Source organism: Oncorhynchus clarkii, chromosome 13 (genome assembly GCF_045791955.1).
Source record: "Oncorhynchus clarkii lewisi isolate Uvic-CL-2024 chromosome 13, UVic_Ocla_1.0, whole genome shotgun sequence".
NCBI classification, from domain to species: Eukaryota; Metazoa; Chordata; class Actinopteri; order Salmoniformes; family Salmonidae; genus Oncorhynchus; species Oncorhynchus clarkii.
The window spans coordinates 43,356,910-43,374,097 of NC_092159.1; the positions used below are offsets into that span (position 1 = coordinate 43,356,910).

The 17,188-nt window shown below is 49.7% G+C and overlaps 3 protein-coding genes across 7 annotated transcripts in view; 2 read left to right on the forward strand and 1 right to left on the reverse strand.

Moving 5' to 3' along the window:
- LOC139364806 (neurogenic locus notch homolog protein 3-like) overlaps window positions 1–9,230 on the forward strand; it is a 53,244-nt gene extending 44,014 nt beyond the window's left edge. Inside the window, exons 18-29 of one of the 4 annotated variants that reach the window (XR_011626499.1) lie at window positions 974–1,231; window positions 1,335–1,447; window positions 1,682–2,217; window positions 2,323–2,798; window positions 2,945–3,170; window positions 3,287–3,546; window positions 3,781–4,085; window positions 4,282–4,429; window positions 4,562–4,659; window positions 4,830–7,022; window positions 7,388–7,420; window positions 7,586–9,230. Coding sequence is in view for 1 of the 4 variants with exons in the window: in XM_071101907.1 (XP_070958008.1) it covers window positions 974–1,231; window positions 1,335–1,447; window positions 1,682–2,217; window positions 2,323–2,798; window positions 2,945–3,170; window positions 3,287–3,546; window positions 3,781–4,085; window positions 4,282–4,429; window positions 4,562–4,659; window positions 4,830–6,317 (3,908 nt within the window). In the remaining 3 variants the exon portion in view is untranslated. Of the gene's footprint in view, window positions 1–973; window positions 1,232–1,334; window positions 1,448–1,681; window positions 2,218–2,322; window positions 2,799–2,944; window positions 3,171–3,286; window positions 3,547–3,780; window positions 4,086–4,281; window positions 4,430–4,561; window positions 4,660–4,829 lie in introns of all 4 variants that reach the window. The other 3 variants (XR_011626497.1, XR_011626498.1, XM_071101907.1) reach the window with 3 other exon arrangements.
- A 432-nt stretch (window positions 9,231–9,662) lies between these two features.
- On the forward strand, window positions 9,663–11,207 carry LOC139364821 (microfibril-associated glycoprotein 4-like). Its single transcript, XM_071101951.1, has 5 exons — window positions 9,663–9,749; window positions 9,839–10,042; window positions 10,277–10,373; window positions 10,516–10,683; window positions 10,823–11,207. Exons 1-5 carry the CDS (start codon window positions 9,744–9,746, stop codon window positions 11,068–11,070), a joined length of 723 nt encoding a protein of 240 aa, XP_070958052.1. The 5' UTR covers window positions 9,663–9,743; the 3' UTR covers window positions 11,071–11,207.
- On the reverse strand, window positions 11,185–16,835 carry LOC139364818 (retinol dehydrogenase 8). 2 transcript variants are annotated; one of them, XM_071101945.1, is made up of 7 exons: window positions 16,820–16,835; window positions 15,371–15,519; window positions 15,073–15,234; window positions 14,152–14,331; window positions 13,942–14,035; window positions 12,033–12,216; window positions 11,185–11,893 (listed from the first exon to the last, which is right to left on the reverse strand). In XM_071101945.1, the coding sequence occupies exons 2-7, from the start codon at window positions 15,459–15,461 to the stop codon at window positions 11,678–11,680; spliced, it is 927 nt and encodes a 308-aa protein (XP_070958046.1). In that variant the 5' UTR covers window positions 15,462–15,519; window positions 16,820–16,835; the 3' UTR covers window positions 11,185–11,677. The 2 variants fall into 2 exon arrangements, with proteins under 2 accessions (XP_070958046.1, XP_070958045.1); XM_071101944.1 differs by lacking the exon at window positions 16,820–16,835 and having other exon boundaries at window positions 15,371–16,763.
- Between the last annotated feature and the right edge of the window lie 353 nt (window positions 16,836–17,188).

Genomic DNA, 17,188 nt, shown 5'->3' on the forward strand with positions numbered 1-17,188 from the left:
CTCACAACGTGTCCTCTTCCATACTCACAACGTGTCCTCTTCCATACTCACAATGTGTCCTCTTCCATACTCATCCATGTCCTCTTCCATACTCACAACGTGTCCTCTTCCATACTCACAACGTGTCCTCTTCCATACTCACAACATGTCCTCTTCCATACTCACAACGTGTCCTCTTCCATACTCACAACATGTCCTCTTCCATACTCATCCATGTAATCTTCCATGCTCACAACATGTCCTCTTCCATACTCATCCATGTCCTCTTCCATACTCACAACATGTCCTCTTCCATACTCATCCATGTCCTCTTCCATACTCATCCATGTCCTCTTCCATACTCACAACATGTCCTCTTCCATACTCACAACATGTCCTCTTCCATACTCACAACATGTCCTCTTCCATACTCACAACGTGTCCTCTTCCATACTCACAACATGTCCTCTTCCATACTCACAACGTGTCCTCTTCCATACTCACAACATGTCCTCTTCCATACTCACAACGTGTCCTCTTCCATACTCACAACGTGTCCTCTTCCATACTCACAACGTGTCCTCTTCCATACTCACAACATGTCCTCTTCCATACTCACAACGTGTCCTCTTCCATACTCACAACGTGTCCTCTTCCATACTCACAACATGTCCTCTTCCATACTCACAACATGTCCTCTTCCATACTCACAACGTGTCCTCTTCCATACTCACAACATGTCCTCTTCCATACTCACAACATGTCCTCTTCCATACTCACAACGTGTCCTCTTCCATACTCACAACGTGTCCTCTTCCATACTCACAACGTGAGTGTTTTAATCTGAGTATGCTTACTACCATTATAGCTTTACGCTGATTAAGATAAGCAGAGTTAGGTGTTTACATGACTAATGCCATACTCAGTTTGATATTTCATTACTAGTGTGCCTGTAAACATACTCAATGTTGATACCTGTCCATCTCTCCTACAGGTGTTCTGTGTGAGATCAATGAGGATGACTGTGCTCCTCCTCTGAGGCTGCGCGGGACTCCTTCTAAGTGTCTGAACAACGGTACCTGTGTGGACAGAGTGGGGGGCTACCGCTGTAACTGTCCCCCTGGCTTTACTGGAGAGAGGTGTGAGGGGGACATCAACGAGTGTCACTCCAACCCCTGCAGCCCCGCCAACAGTCTGGACTGCATCCAGCTCCCCAACGACTACCAGTGTGTCTGCAAGCCCGGCTTCACAGGTAAGGAGGGTGCGCGTGTGTGTATAGTCGTATTGCTGTGTAATAAATGTGTGTGTTTGTATCGGTTTGCGCCACTCTAACGTGTGTGTGTTATTGTGTGCAGGTCGGCGGTGCCAGAGCAGGTTCAGTGTGTGTGAGTCTCAGCCCTGTCAGAACGGAGGGGCCTGTTCTGTCTCCAGCAGCCCAGCACTTGGATACGCCTGTACCTGTCAGCTGGTAAGTATCAACATCTCACTGTCGCACACTTTTACCCCGTGTCTAGTCCGCCTGTGGAAACAGCTGATATTTCTACAACCATCTCTGTCTCCCTGAACTTCCCTGCTCACAGAGCATAACCTAGAACCATATGTCAAAGCCCCCTGGATGTATTACAATGCTAACGTCCTGTAGGGTTAGCTGTTCTGTTTCGTACCCACACTGACGTTGTATGTGATTGTTCTCCCTCCTCAGGGCTATGCTGGGAACAACTGTGAGAGGAGCATGTCCTGTCGGGAGTTGTCTTGCTATAATGGAGGTAGTTGTGCTCTGACCACGCGGGGCGCCCGCTGTACCTGCCTGACAGGCTATGCCGGGCCCCAGTGCCAGCACCGTAGTAACGAGGGCTGCTCCTCCCAGCCGTGCCGCAACGGAGGCCTCTGCACTGAGGAGACCAGCTTCCCCTTCTTCCTCTGCCAGTGTGCCCAAGGCTGGACGGGCAAGCGCTGCGAGCAGGGCAGCACCAGGCTGGTAGAGACCCTTCTGCCGCCCGCCTGCCCCCTGGCCGACTGCCACGGCAAGGCCAACGACGGTGTCTGCGACAAGGAGTGCAACACATTCCCCTGCCGCTGGGACGGGGGCGACTGCTCACTGGCGGTGAACCCGTGGGCTCGCTGCACCGACCCGCGCTGCTGGCGTGTTTTCAACAACAGCCAGTGTGACGAGTCGTGCAACAACGCAGACTGCCTCTACGACAACTTTGACTGCAAGAACAAGGAGAAAATCTGCAAGTAAGTACTCCACCGCCAGTATTCTGTTCTGGACTCTTATTATTTCACCTTACCCTCTATATGAGACCCTCTAAGCTGATCTCTGTAACTCTTTGTCTCCACCAGTCCCATCTACGAGGCATACTGCATCGACCACTACGCTGACGGCCGCTGTGACCAGGGCTGTAACTCAGAGGAGTGTGGCTGGGACGGTCTGGACTGTGCAGGGAATGTTCCGGAGAACCTGGCTGACGGGGTGCTGGTCCTGGTGGTCCTGCTACCCCCGGACGAACTTGTGAATACGGCCCCTGCCTTCCTGCAGAAGCTCAGCGCCATCCTGAGAACCACCCTGCGCTTCCGCCTGGACCACAACGGAGAGCCCATGATCCGACCCTACACCCGCCGAGAGGCGCGCCTCAAACGAGAGCTGCAGCCCCACCAGGAGGTGATTGGGTCCATAGTGTACCTGGAGATAGACAACCGTCTGTGTTCCCAGCGGTCTGACGACTGTTTCCCATCGGCAGACAGCGCAGCAGACTACCTGGGAGCTCTGTCAGCCGTGGAGATGCTCCCCTTCCCCTACCCCATCAAAGAAGTCCGCGGTGAGTAGAAACCCACGGACACTATACCAGGATACAGCATCTAAAGATAACAGGAGATAACCTTACAAACATTGACATATACATCATTTCTCCATCAAATACTGTAACCACAGCTCGTATACTAAAGTCCTTGTAATAACATGTAGGTGAGAAGATCCCAGACCCTGTAGACATGCCAGAGTGGGGCAAGCTGATGCTGGTGGGCGTGGCAGCCCTGTTCCTGTTGGTCATCCTGGTGGTGGGCGTGCTGATCGGCCGCAGAAAGAGAGAACACAGCACCCTGTGGTTCCCCGAGGGCTTCTTCCCCAAGAAGGAACCCAGCAGCAACAAGAACCGCAGGGAACCCTTAGGCCAGGACGCACTGGGCATGAAGTGAGTAACCACACTGTTGTGTCCTCAGTACACTTACAGCACTCCTATGGTGATTCCAAATCAATGTATCTGCTCCACTATGGTATTGTGACTTTGTGTTACCGGTCTCTCTCCAGATACATGCCCAAGACGGTGGAGGAGTCTCTGCTTGGCGACCACAGTGACTCGTGGATCGACACAGACTGCCCCGAGGCCAAGAGACTGAAGGTTGAGGAGCCCAGTATCCTGTCAGACAGTGAAGACACTGTAGACTGTAGACAGTGGACCCAGCACCACCTAGCGGCTGCAGACATCCGCATGCCCCCCTCCATGGCCCTCACCCCGCCCCAGGGAGAGTTCGACCAGGACTGCATGGACGTCAACGTCCGAGGACCTGGTCAGTATTGAAATGAACCACATGGAGCGTTGTTGTGTCATGTGCAGTGTTGTATGTGTCTGGACTGGAATCCTTGAGGCTGTAGTATATCCTTTAAAAACCGCTCCTCCTGATTCGTATTCCCGGTGTTTATTGGTAGTTGCTACGTTTGATCTCTTTGATCTGTTCCTGTCCGTCGTGTTTTGATTGACACATTGACTGACCCTTCGCCTCTCCCGTCCTTCTCCCCTCCAGACGGTTTCACCCCTCTGATGCTGGCGTCGTTCTGCGGAGGCGGTCTGGAGCCCGAGCTCCCCGAGGAGGAGGAGTCAGAGGAGTGTTCCGCCAACATCATCTCTGACCTCATCTACCAGGGTGCCACATTGGCCGCCCAGACGGACCGCACTGGAGAGACCGCCCTTCACCTGGCTGCCCGCTACGCCCGCGCTGACGCCGCTAAGCGGCTGTTGGACGCCGGGGCCGACGCCAACGCGCAGGACAACACAGGGCGCACGCCGCTACACGCCGCCGTGGCCGCCGACGCCCAGGGGGTCTTCCAGGTAAACACACTTTTCAGATGCTTAATGTTTAAGTTATATCTTCACATGAACTCAATGTATTCCTCTGTCTTTCTATACACAGTATTACACATGTAAGACTTGACTTGGCTACTTCTTACAGTTGCCCACTTGCTGAGTAGACTGTTGTGTCATCTGCCAGACTGACATGGTATTTCTCCCTGTCTGTCCTGGTTAGATTCTGATCCGAACCCGGGCTACAGACCTGGACTCTCGTATGTACGACGGCTCCACCGCCCTGATCCTGGCTGCCCGCCTGGCCGTAGAGGGCATGGTGGAGGAACTCATCACCTGCCACGCAGACATCAACGCTGTCGACGAACTGGGTACGTGATTGGCTAAGCTAGTGTGTGAGTGTGTGTGTGTTGAAGAGAGAGTTGATGCAGTTGAATGGTGATGCTGTGTTTTGTGGTAAGAGGTAGGGTGAGTAACAACAGTGTGTGTTCCTCCCATCCCAGGTAAATCTGCTCTGCACTGGGCAGCTGCTGTCAACAACGTGGAGGCCACCATGGCCCTGCTGAAGAACGGAGCCAACAAAGACATGCAGGACCTCAAGGTACACACAGCCCTCCACCTATATCTACAACTGTCAGCTCCCCACAGTCATACAGTCTGGAATATATAGAGATATTGAGGAGCCAACATGTCTAATTCTCTCTCTCTCTCCCGTCTTACCCCTCCCCCCTCTCTCTCTCTCCCGTCTTACCCCCCCTCTCTGTATATTAGGAGGAGACGCCTCTCTTCCTGGCGGCGCGTGAGGGTAGTTGTGAGGCGGTCAAGGTCCTCCTGGCCCACTTCGCCAACAGGGAGATAACCGACCATATGGACCGTCTGCCTCGGGACATCGCCCAGGAGAGAATGCACCATGACATCGTTCAGCTGCTGGATGAGTACAACACAGTGAGGAGCCCCCAGGGCCACGGAGGGGCCCCACACCACCTGGCCGGGGGACACACCCTGTCCCCCCTCATGTGCCCCCCCAGCGCCTTCATGCCCGGCCTGAAGAACACCCCCCAGGGGAAGAAGAGTCGCCGCCCTGGGGCAAAGGGTTCAGGTCTGGGAGGGCAGCATGCCCAGAACCTGAAGGATTCAGCTAAGGCCCGCAACAAGAAGCTGACCCTGGACATGCAGAGCGCCCTGCTGGAGAGCTCTGTCACCCTGTCCCCCGTCGACTCCCTGGACTCCCCCCGCGGAGGGGCCAACAACGCCGGCTACATCACCAACCCCTGCTCCCCGGTCGCCATGCCCTCCTCGGGGCTCTTCCACTCCTCCATGTCGGTGCCCAGCACTCCCATGGTGCACAACAGCATGATGGACGGCTCTGGCCCCTTCGCTGTGTCTCTGGCCCAGCTCAACGACCTGGGAGATGGAGGCATGTCCATGCAGGGCCGCGTGTCCATGGCCAGCCAGGTCAACCAGGGCCCCCACAGCTATGTGCTCAACGCCGGCCAGCTGGGGCTCAACATGGGCCTGGTGAGCCCTGTCAGCGTGCCCTTCGACTGGCACAGCCGCATGCCCTCCTCCTCCCAGTGCGGGGGACAGGTGGTGAACCTGGTCCACAGCAGCCAGGCGGGCATGCACCCTCAGAGCCCCATGCAGCAGCAGCAGAACAGCCTCATGATGCAGCAGCACCAGCAGAACCTATACCGCAGCGCCCAGCAGGCCATGCTGCAGCCCACGCCTGTCATCGCCAGCACGCCCATCTCCCACAGCCCCGTCAAGCTGCCCTCCATCTCAGAGCAGCAGCAGCAGCTCCACAACCACTCCATGGCCAGCCAGCAGAGCCTCCGCATGGGCACCTCCTCCCCATCCACCCCCCAGACGACACAGCCCCCTCCAGCCTTCTTCCAGCAGCAGCAGCAGCAGCCTCCTCAGCCCCAGCCAGCCACTCAGCCCACCTCTCCACAGGCCTCCCAAGCCCCTCCTCCCCAGGCCAGTGGCAGCACTGCAGGCTTGGAGGACTACCCCACCCCGCCCTCCCAGCACAGCTACTCCTCCGCCCTGGATGCCACCCCCAAGCATTACCTCCGCCTGTCCAGCGAGCATCCCTACCTGACCCCCTCCCCAGAGTCGCCCGAGCCCTGGTCCAGCCCCTCCCCCCACTGTGTGTCTGATTGGTCAGACTCCACCCCCAGCCCGGCGGTGGCCGGTCCTGCCCAAACCCAGATTCCCCATGTCCAGGAGTCCAACGGCAAGATGCAGGTGTTTGCATGAACCCCCAAGGCACCTGGTTAACACCTGGTTAACATAGACCTGCCTGGGGGAGAGGAGAGAGGAGACGACTGGCTGTAAAGGCCTGTGTGTCTGGAGTTTATGCGTCAGCCTGGTTCCAAGATTTCCATTGGATTTGGATTGACTGTGTTTTATCACGAGGACCGTCTGCTAGTGTTGTTTGCAGAGAAAGAGTAAAGGGAAATGTGTTGTCTGGATATAAAAGATCAGACAATTTAATGAAGTAAGACTTATTCTGTCACAGATGGACTTGTTTTTTTATTATTATAAAAAGTATATGAAGAAAACGAAGTCTTTCATTTCAAAGACTTAGGGATGCTCTCCTGAAAAACTAACAAACTTTTTAAAAAGTAGATAAAAGAAAGAAAAAAGCAACAATGTTGAAGGGAATTCCTTTATTTTTATTTATTGTTTGTTTTCTTCTCTCAGAAGTGCCTTTTCAGGTGTTTTCTCAGCCTCTTTCTGTCCTGTCCTCTCACACAGTGTTTCACACTCACCTGTTACATGTCTTGGGCTCACCTGAGTCCAGTGGTGTTAGAAGGAAAACAACTAGTGATTCAGTCTCTCTCTCTCCACCCAGCACACCACCGGTGTCTAACACTCTGTAGGCAGATCAACATGGGGTTCAGACAGGAAGAGGAAGAGATTCCGCCTCTCTTGACTGATGTTATTTATTTAGGCCAACAGGTAAAACGATCAGATTGGCTTGGGAACAAATATGTACTCTTTTAAGTTGGTTGTCATTAGTGATATTATGTTCTGATTTGACAAACTAGGAAAAAAAGGAGTGATTAAGTATTATGTGTAAGAATGTAGAATGATGGGCGTCTCTGAAGCACTTGACAGGACAAAGCGATGGGAGGGAGGGTGATCGTGGGGTTCTGACACTGCAATGAGGCACTCTGCTTATCCACACACAAGAGCCAGGAAGGCATTTAAACATTCATTACAGTACGTTCATTGGCCAGTGTTTAGTCAGACAGACAACTCAACAGAAACATTGATGTGTTAAAAGTTAACTTCCCATTGACTTAAGCTACGTTCTCCCCCAGGCCGTCTGCCTGTCAGTCCCAGGCCGTCTGCCTGTCAGTCCCAGGCCGTCTGCGTGTCAGTCCCAGGCAGTCTGCCTGTCAGTCCCAGGCCGTCTGCGTGTCAGTCCCAGGCCGTCTGCGTGTCAGTCCCATGCCGTCTGCGTGTCAGTCCCAGGCCGTCTGCGTGCCAGTCCCAGGCCGTCTGCGTGTCAGTCCCAGGCCGTCTGCCTGTCAGTCCCAGGCCGTCTGCCTGTCAGTCCCATGCCGTCTGCGTGTCAGTCCCAGGCCGTCTGCGTGTCAGTCCCAGGCCGTCTGCGTGTCAGTCCCAGGCCGTCTGCGTGTCAGTCCCAGGCCGTCTGCGTGTCAGTCCCGGGCATGGCTCGAGTCATCCTAGTCATTAGTCTCATTGGTCCTGGTCTAAAGGGCTTCCCCCCCCCAGTCTGCCATCACTACTTCAGTCATGCAGCTTGTTTTCACTCATTCTGAACATTCATTCAGATGAGGGCATTATTATGCCAATTCTAAAATCAGCCTGTCACTGCCCTTTAGTTTTGGTTTTAACTCAGTTATCTGTTGTTGTTTTTTTACATACTGTATATGTGTTGACACCTTGGTTACTTTTTTGAACATCTCCTCGGTGTACTAAGCTATGTTTATCAGCTGCTATTCCTTTACCACTCCCCTGCAAACATTCCTGCATGTTGCCTGTCAGTGTGATAGCATGCTTTTGACTGCTTCTATTCTACTCTTTGAACCCTGGTCCTGTTTTTGTGTAGCCTGAATGCCACATCTGCTTGTGCTCTCTTGCCGACTCCATTGCGGTCATTGTTATGCGTGTAAGACCGCACACATAGATCTGGGACTCAGGCTAGCTGTCGCGTTGTCCAATAGAAGCACATTCTCTTGCGGTTCCATTGGTAATGGAGGTGTTGGTATGTTCTCCTGCGGTTCAGTTACGGATAAGTCTGTGGACTGATTCCAACTCTGGTGCGCTCCATCGGTAGTCAGTCAGTCGTCGGTCAGTGTGAGGGCCTGGCTGGTGGGTCGGGACTGTTAGTGCTCTGTCACTCCTCAGGGAGGTGCTATACTACAGCATGCAGAGGAGCGTTCCCCTGCATCTTTAGCAGCTTGCACCCCACTAGCCACGGAGAGGACATTTACATATGACTTGTTAGAAGACGTAGAAGGAGAGAACACTACTATGTAGTGCTGCACCCCCCTACTGTAGCTCTTTACTATGGATGTCACTCCCCAGGGATCCAACTAACCCTCACAAGACCACTGCTGCTCCCTGGGTAGGATACTTACTACTGGGAAAGCCAATCAGATCCTCCTCCCCTGTTCGATTTCATTACTATGTTTCCTTCACTGGTCCAAGCCTGTTCACTATAACCAGCTACTACAGTACAGTAGGGAGGTTTCTGGGTTGGACTGATACCAGGTTCAGATTCCAGTTCAGGGTTCATTTAGTGAAGTGTTTATTTGTTGTCCTTTGATTTCCTTTCCTGGCGACACTACTATGCTCTGTCTGTACATTTCAGATATCCCAACTTCTGTCTGTAAATAATGTTTGTCCTGGGTAGATATACTTGTTTAAGATGCATCTTATGTTTCGAAAAATGATGATGTACTAAAAAGGACAAAAAGAAAATGTACTTCCTTTTAGGATTATTGTGAAAATTGAGGATGTGACTGATATTTTATTGGTCTTGTATTATTAGAAGTCATAGATATTTTCTATCATTATTATTAATTCCTATACTTGTTTAAAAGTAGTTTAAAAATCATTGTACATAAAAAAAACTGTTCCACAATGTTTCTTTCTACAGACAAAAGTTGTAAAGTAAGTCACTTCTAATAAAAACTATAGGGAACTACATTTCTGTGTATCTTTTTGCATTCATCGTATTTTCACACCTTTATATTTGACTTATAATAATGTACTAATTATGAAGTATTGCATGTGAATAGAGCAAATCCTTTCAAATGTAGAATATGATGTTGATTGCCGTTTTAGTGGATGGTTAAAGGCATCGCTGCGGCCTTCCTGAGACCTAGAAGTACTGTCTCCCTGGGTTTAGGAATGCCTTAGCATTTCTGGGTCAGTGGTATTGACAGTACTTCTTGAGTACGTTGTTACGGCGATGAGAGTTGTGAGTTCGTGCCCATGTCGGGTGGAATTTCCACTCTGTCACAATTGCAGTGAATTTCCACTGTCACAATTGCACAAAGTAAACAAGTTTAAATGGTATAAAACTGAACTTCCAAAGACCTTGCTATTCATCATTTTCCTCCAGTTCAACGTTACTCTGAGAGCAAGGAAGGATCACAACTTTGGACAACTTTCCCAAGGTCATTTAATCCTATCAGATAAATAATGAAGGTGAGATTGGTTGCCTTGAATAGGGGGTGGGGGATTATTATTCTATAATAATAATAATATCTTTAAGTTAAAGTTGACATTTATTGCAGGCTTTGGATGTGCTCATTCTACTACTCCCAGTGGCAGTCAATACTCTACCGTACGATATCATGCCAGTGGATTGTGCTGGTGTGTATAGAAGGGGCTTTGGACACAGTGGAGTGTACACCATCTACCCTGCAGGAACAACCTCCCCCATCCAGGTCTACTGTGACATGGGCTGTGAGGACCAACCTGAGGGGGGGAAATGGACAGTGTGTACAGTGACTCGACCTTTTGTTTATAGCCTTTTGAGCTTCATCACAGTTTGTTTCACTACCACTACCTCAGGGCTCAATCCATGTTGTTGTTTGCGCAAGTAACATTTGAAGTAGAGAATGTTATCAACCTGGAGAGATGGATAAAAATTCTCCTTGTGTGGAACATTCACATTTCTGTGGAACATCTCACATTTCTGTGGAACATCTCAAAATGCCCCTCTATTCCAGGTGATCCAGAAGAGAAAGGATGGGACAGTGAACTTTTACCGTGGATGGGACCAATACAGGAGTGGGTTTGGGCAGGCATCTGGAGAGTACTGGTTAGGTAAGAGCATGACGCACTGGACACATTTGAAGTGTCTATGCTGAGATACGAAATGCATTAAATGTCTATTCATGTATATTATTACTATCTTTAATACTCACCTCGTGTTATGTTCCCCCCAACACCTTGTGCTCTCCCTCAGGCCTAGAAAACATCCATCTCCTCACTCAGAGGAAAAAGTATGAGTTGAGGGTGGACCTGGAGGACTTCGAAGGGGCTAAAGCCCACGTGCAGTACTCCTCCTTCTCTGTCGACTCTGAGCATGAAGGATACAAGCTGCATTTAAGTGGCTTCAAAGATGGAGGTGCTGGTGAGTCTAAAGAACATTTCAATTTCTCCTTTCCCGTGAAACAACAGTATTACAAATCTGAAAGGACTACTTGGTCGATACAGTCTGAAGAAAGTTATACTGTAAATGGAAATGTGGAACAATCCCTTCTGCATTTCAGGAAAATCTATGGATGAACACAATGGGCAGAAGTTCTCCACCTTCGATAAAGACCAGGACACTTACGTTTCAAACTGTGCTAAATCATATCTAGGAGGATGGTGGTATGGAGAATGCCACAGTGTCAATCCCAACGGGGTATATCTGTGGGGCGACTCAATCTATGGTATTGGTATCAACTGGGTGAATTGGAAAGGTTATAAATACTCTTTAAAAGCCATTGAAATGAAGATAAGGCCAGTGGAATAAGTTCACAACCTCTCACACTCACACTTCACATAAAAATGTTACCTTTCAAATTATGAAAATATTTGGAAAGCCACTGAAGTTTAAACATTTTAAAGCTAATAAATTGAAGGGAAAAAAGCTTTGTCTCGTTTTATTGAAGTGTTGCCAGTCTTACCGTAAACCTTCATTACACTGTTAAAATAAGGTAGAAACGCACTAATATCCTCTAAAAGCGGAAGGAACAGTTGCAGGAGTCCAGATTGGTCTGAGACACACTGAGCCCTTAGTTCGTACGGCTAGGTTACCGGGTTTGATTAGAGGCCCACAAACATCAGTCCTTGTCAAAGTCTCATCTTTGTTGAGCACAGTCATTGATAGTTTAAGGAGTGGTTAGAGGATGTTCATAAGGAAGCGTGTTGGTCTGAGGCATGCATCTTTTACTAAGGATCTATCAGGAAGGTCTCAACAGTAATCTTTTGTTGTTTCTATACACAAACATGACTAGCAGAAAAGAAAAGGGGGCTTGTGCACTGCAGACTGGAGTCACTCAATGACTCACTCCTTCTGCTCTCTCTATCCCCCTATCTCTCCTCACCAGGTTATTCACTCTGTCTCTCCAACCTTCTGCTCATTTGGAGCTCTTCCCTGCCCTCTTCTGCAACATGCGCAGCAGCCCCAGACTGGCAGTGAATAGACTGTCGTGCTTGAACAGCAGCTTATAAAAGGTGTCCAGGGGTAGACGACCGGTAGGGTCTGCATGCTTCAGGGCAGTCATGGGCATGTACACACGGTTGGTCTGGTGGCGAAACGGAGGCTCCTTCGCTGTGATCAGTTGAAGTGTTTGCTGCAAGAGAGTAGAGTAGAGCGATTAGTATATTCTGTTTAACATTTAGCCACCAAAGGATGAGATGTTGAGACTGCATACCAAATAATACTAGGATAGTAGTCACAAAATATAAGATAGTGACATAACAGAGTGTTACCTCTGCTATTTCCTCGGGTGTCTGTGCGAGAGAGTTGAACACCTTCCTAGAGTAGGGCAGGTAGATCTCACGGAAGATCCTAGCAGTCTCCTCGTCTACGCCTGCGAGGTCCATCTTCTCAGAGTCCTCGTACACCTTCCTCTCAAACTCTGTCCCCACCGGACCAGGCTCCACTAGAGTCATCCTCAGAGTGGAAGGACAGATGGACAGAGCGGGGAGAAGTACAGATGGACAGAGCAGGGAGAAGGACAGATGGACAGAGCAGGGAGAAGTACAGATGGACAGAGCAGGGAGAAGGACAGATGGACAGAGCAGGGAGAAGGACAGATGGACAGAGCAGGGAGAGGGACAGGTGGACAGAGCGGGGAGAGGGACAGGTGGACAGAGCGGGGAGAAGGACAGATGGACAGAGCAGGGAGATGGACAGAGCAGGGAGAAGGGCAGATGGACAGAGCAGGGAGAAGGACAGAGCAGAGAGAAGGGCAGATGGACAGAGCAGGGAGAGGGACAGATGGACAGAGCAGGGAGAAGGACAGATGGACAGAGAAGGGAGAAGGACAGATGGACAGAGCAGGGAGATGGACAGAGCAGGGAGAAGGGCAGATGGACAGAGCAGGGAGAAGGACAGAGCAGAGAGAAGGGCAGATGGACAGAGCAGGGAGAAGGACAGATGGACAGAGAAGGGAGAAGGACAGATGGACAGAGCAGAGAGAAGGACAGATGGACAGAGCAGGGAGAGGGACAGATGGACAGAGCAGGGAGAGGGACAGATGGACAGAGCAGGGAGAAGGACAGATGGACAGATCAGGGAGAAGGACAGATGTACAGAGCAGGGAGAAGGACAGATGGACAGAGCAGGGAGAAGGACAGAGCAAGGAGAAGGACAGATGGACAGAGCAGGGAGAAGGACAGAGCAGGGAGAAGGACAGATGGACAGATCAGGGAGAAGAACAGATGGACAGAGCAGGGAGAAGGGCAGATGGACAGAGCAGGGAGAAGGGCAGATGGACAGAGCAGGGAGAAGGGCAGATGGACAGAGCAGGGAGAAGGACAGATGGACAGAGCAGGGATAAGGACAGATAGACAGAGCAGAGAGAAGGACAGATGTACAGAGCAGGGAGAAGGACAGATGTACAGAGCAGGGAGAATGACAGATGGACAGAGCAGGGAGAAGGACAGATGTACAGAGCAGGGAGAATGACAGATGGACAGAGCAGGGAGAAGCGCAGAGCAAGGAGAAGGACAGATGGACAGAGCAGGGAGAAGGACAGAGCAGGGAGAAGGACAGATGGACAGAGCAGGGAGAAGGACAGAGCAGGGAGAAGGACAGTTGGACAGAGCAGGGAGAAGAACAGATGGACAGAGCAGGGAGGACAGAGCAAGGAGAAGGACAGATGGACATAGCAGGGAGAAGGACAGATGTACAGAGCAGGGAGAAGGACAGATGTACAGAGCAGGGAGAAGGACAGATGGACAGAGCAGGGAGAAGGACAGATGGACAGAGCAGGGAGAAGGACAGATGGACAGATGGACAGAGCAGGGAGAAGGACAGGTGAGAAGAGCAGGGAGAAGGACAGAGCAGGGAGAAGGACAGGTGGACAGAGCAGGGAGAAGGACAGAGCAGGGAGAAGGACAGATGGACAGAGCAGGGAGAAGGACAGAGCAGGGAGAAGGACAGAGCAGGGAGAGATAAAAGACCACTGTTTGACTGAGGGAATCCTCCTGCTTGCACATGCATGTGCGATCAGCTATTCCCTATCTCAGGCTAATCATCTACATGAAAACATAACCTGCGGGTTCACTGTCGGGGCATTAGGGCAAAGTCTTATTACTGCCGAGTGTTGGTTTAGTTACTGATGTGTGACTCATGTGAAGTGATGTGGCTGGATCTCCTTAAATGTAGACTCACTTCACGCTGAACTTCATGGCTTGTACTGCTAGACTCTCACAGAACCCCTCCACAGCAAACTTTGAAGCAGAGTAGACATCATTGAAGAGTAGCCCTATCAATACAAATACAATCCATTTATTTGTTTTAATGTACGATTCTATAGGGATAAGTTTAGGAAGTAAACACCTTATTTATTTCTGAAGCTGCATTTATGTACTGACTACTCACCCTGAATTCCCATGATGCTGCTCATCACCACAATATGTCCGCTTCGACGTCGCTTCATATCAGGCAGGACCTCCTTCACCAGCCGCACCAAGCCAAAGAAGTTGGTGTCGAAGAGCCCCTGCATGTCAGACATACTTTGACACTCCAACGGCCCAATCATGCCTACACCTGCGTTACTCACTGAGGGAGACAGATACTGCCATGTCACACCCTGTTCACTCATTATGGATGACAATGTGTTATGGTGTACTGTGTACAGTACAAGTTTATATTGGAGTGTGGTTCAAGTTATCATGCCGTGTGCACTAGTACAGTGAAATGCCAAAAATGCAGTACATTTTTTAAGTCAAGTAGAACAAAAATGCACAAAAAATAGAAGAACACAAGAAAGTCAGTAGGCTGTATACAGGGTCAGTTCCAGGGTCAGTAGGCTGTATACAGGGTCAGTTCCAGGGTCAGTAGGCTGTATACAGGGTCAGTTCCAGGGTCAGTAGGCTGTATACAGGGTCAGTTCCAGGGTCAGTAGGCTATATACAGGGTCAGTTCCAGGGTCAGTAGGCTGTGTACAGGTCAGTTCCAGGGTCAGTAGGCTGTATACAGGGTCAGTTCCAGGGTCAGTAGGCTGTATACAGGGTCAGTTGGCTGTATACAGGGTCAGTAGGCTGTATACTGGGTCAGTTCCAGGGTCAGTGCCAAAACCATATTTACAATGTGCAGGAATACTGGAGTTGTAGGGTTAGAAATGTATAGGGGTAAGGTGACTAGGGGTAATGTATCAGGACATTTGATAAACAGAGTAGCTGCAGTGTATATGATTATTGCATGTGAGTGTGTGTGTGCGTGAAGAGTCAGTATGAATGTGTGTTTGTGCTATGTTTGTGCGTGCGTTCGAGCGCGCATGCGTGGAAGCCTAATATTCACCGAGTACATCCACCTGTCTGTCTTGCAGGCTGTCCACACACTCTCTGATGGAGTCTTCACAGCAGGCATCCAGCTGTCTGATCTCCAGGGATCTGTTCAGGGTGTCCCCAGCCACTCTCTCCAGGGGTTCCCGCTTCTCTAGGTCCCTCATGGTGGCAACCACTGCCTCACACAGACACACTGCAAGTTAACAACACTTGCATTGCATCTCAACTGATGGGGTTGAGCATGTCAAACTGTCAATTTCATTTATGAAAACCACAATGTTTTACAATCAAGGGTTCAGTGCCTCTCTGACCTTTGAATCCCTTCTCCTTGGCCAGTCTTACAGCCACAGCCATCCCGATCCCAGAGGAACAGCCTGTCACCAGCACCCTCCTGGTCCCCATGGATACCTCACGGCAGCTACAGTTGCTCCTGATTGAAACTGGGTTCTCTGCAACTCTCCTTTGCAGTTGGAATGCATGGACCTTAGTGACCAGTCAACCTTGCGGTCACGGCCAGTGTGTGAAGCAGGTGCTTTGTTCAAAGATTAGAAGGCTAATCCTATGCGTCTATCCTGGGAACGCATTGGCTCCATAGACGGGTTGGCTATTTAGCAACAAAACCGACACGTGCGCAACTATGGGGCAAAACTGACGTTGTTGGCTTTTGTTGACAACATGTAAACTATATTTCGTTTACAATATTTGTTGAAAACATAAATCAATTTGCAGTTGTTGTCTCTCAAATACGTCGTTACAGTTGTTGGTTAGCTAGCTAGCGAATTTTAGCCATATTAACATTGACATGAAATCAATCAAAACACCTCAAAACAAGAGATGGTATAAAGAACAAGATGAAACGATCCACTTCCGATTTCCCACATGGCAGTCTCTTGTCAGCTTTGCTAGCAATCTGGTCATCCAGAATCACAACAACACGCCGCATGGAAGCGCGCCCATCGTTTTCGTGACGTTGTCAGCTAACCCGTCTATGCTGCTGCTTGCTCCACTTCATTCAGATGTCAGTAGCCTGCTGCTGATTGCTTAATTTCACTCTAGAGGGTAAAGTTCATTATATGGATGGCTATGTGGATTTCAGTAACAAAGCCTCTCCTCAGCCCCCTACATTAATTTCAATCACTTAAGTATTTTTGCTGGGCTTTACAAATGCATTTTTTTTAATGACAATGGGTCTGCACCACTTTACAAATCTAAATACATTTCTAATATAAATAGTTAAGTTCATAGCATACACACATGCTACCCATGATGATACATTACATCATATTATAAACTGGGTGGTTCGAGCCCTGAACGCTGATTGGCTGACAGCAGTGGTGTATAAGACATGTACCATGGGAATGACAAAACATGTATTTTTACTGATCTAATTACGTTGGCAACTTGTTTATAATAGCAATAAGGCACCTCGGGGGTTTGTGATATATGACCAATATACCACGGCGAAGGGCTGTATGCAGGCACTCTGCGTTGCGTCACAAATAATAAGAACAGCCATATACCACACCCCCTCTGGCCTTATTGCTTAATTATAATGTAATAGTGACAGTTATGCAAGTTCTGGTCAGCCTAAAAGGCTGCAACACAAAGTTGAAGAAGTTGCCAGCTGCGTTGTTTCCAATGACAACAAAAAAAGGTTGCTTGGTGCTGCTATCTGAAATGCCCCATGTGCAGGTTAATACAGCTACAGCAGTCTACAGTTACAGCCGTTATAAATGGCTATAGTCTACCGGTATACTAACCTGTACTGTGGGAAATAGTGCGCAGTTGCTACGGTGCAGGTATATATCCCACGTATATGTGTAATCTAATACAGATATATATATATATATGTGTAAAGATTGTCAATTTAGAGCAACGTGTAAACATGTAGGTTATTCTAACCAACGCTAAAGCAAAGTGAACAGTCACATAACGACGACCGAGCAGCCGCTAGCCGGATGACCTAACTGGGTCATGTCATTTTGCAAACTGTGGCTGCTCTACTGGGAGTTGTAGTTCTTCGTCGGCAATTTACATTAGGTTTTAAATCGTTGGTTTAGGAGAGGGGGCTGGTGATTAAGTGATTCAGTTCGCTTAGATGTGACAGAGTGGTGGGGACGGTGGGGGCT

Coding starts and splice junctions, on each gene's coding strand:
- LOC139364821 (XM_071101951.1), top strand. Junction 10,374..10,515: donor ATCTGGAGAGTACTGGTTAG/GTAAGAGCATGA, acceptor GCTCTCCCTCAG/GCCTAGAAAACATCCATCTC. Junction 10,684..10,822: donor CTTCAAAGATGGAGGTGCTG/GTGAGTCTAAAG, acceptor TCTGCATTTCAG/GAAAATCTATGGATGAACAC.
- LOC139364818 (XM_071101945.1), bottom strand. CDS start 15,461: ATGGGGACCAGGAGGGTGCTGGTGACAGGCTGTTCCTCTGGGATCGGG. Junction 15,235..15,370: donor CAAGGAGAAGGGATTCAAAG/GTCAGAGAGGCA, acceptor TGTGTGAGGCAG/TGGTTGCCACCATGAGGGAC. Junction 11,894..12,032: donor CACCCGAGGAAATAGCAGAG/GTAACACTCTGT, acceptor ACTCTCTTGCAG/CAAACACTTCAACTGATCAC.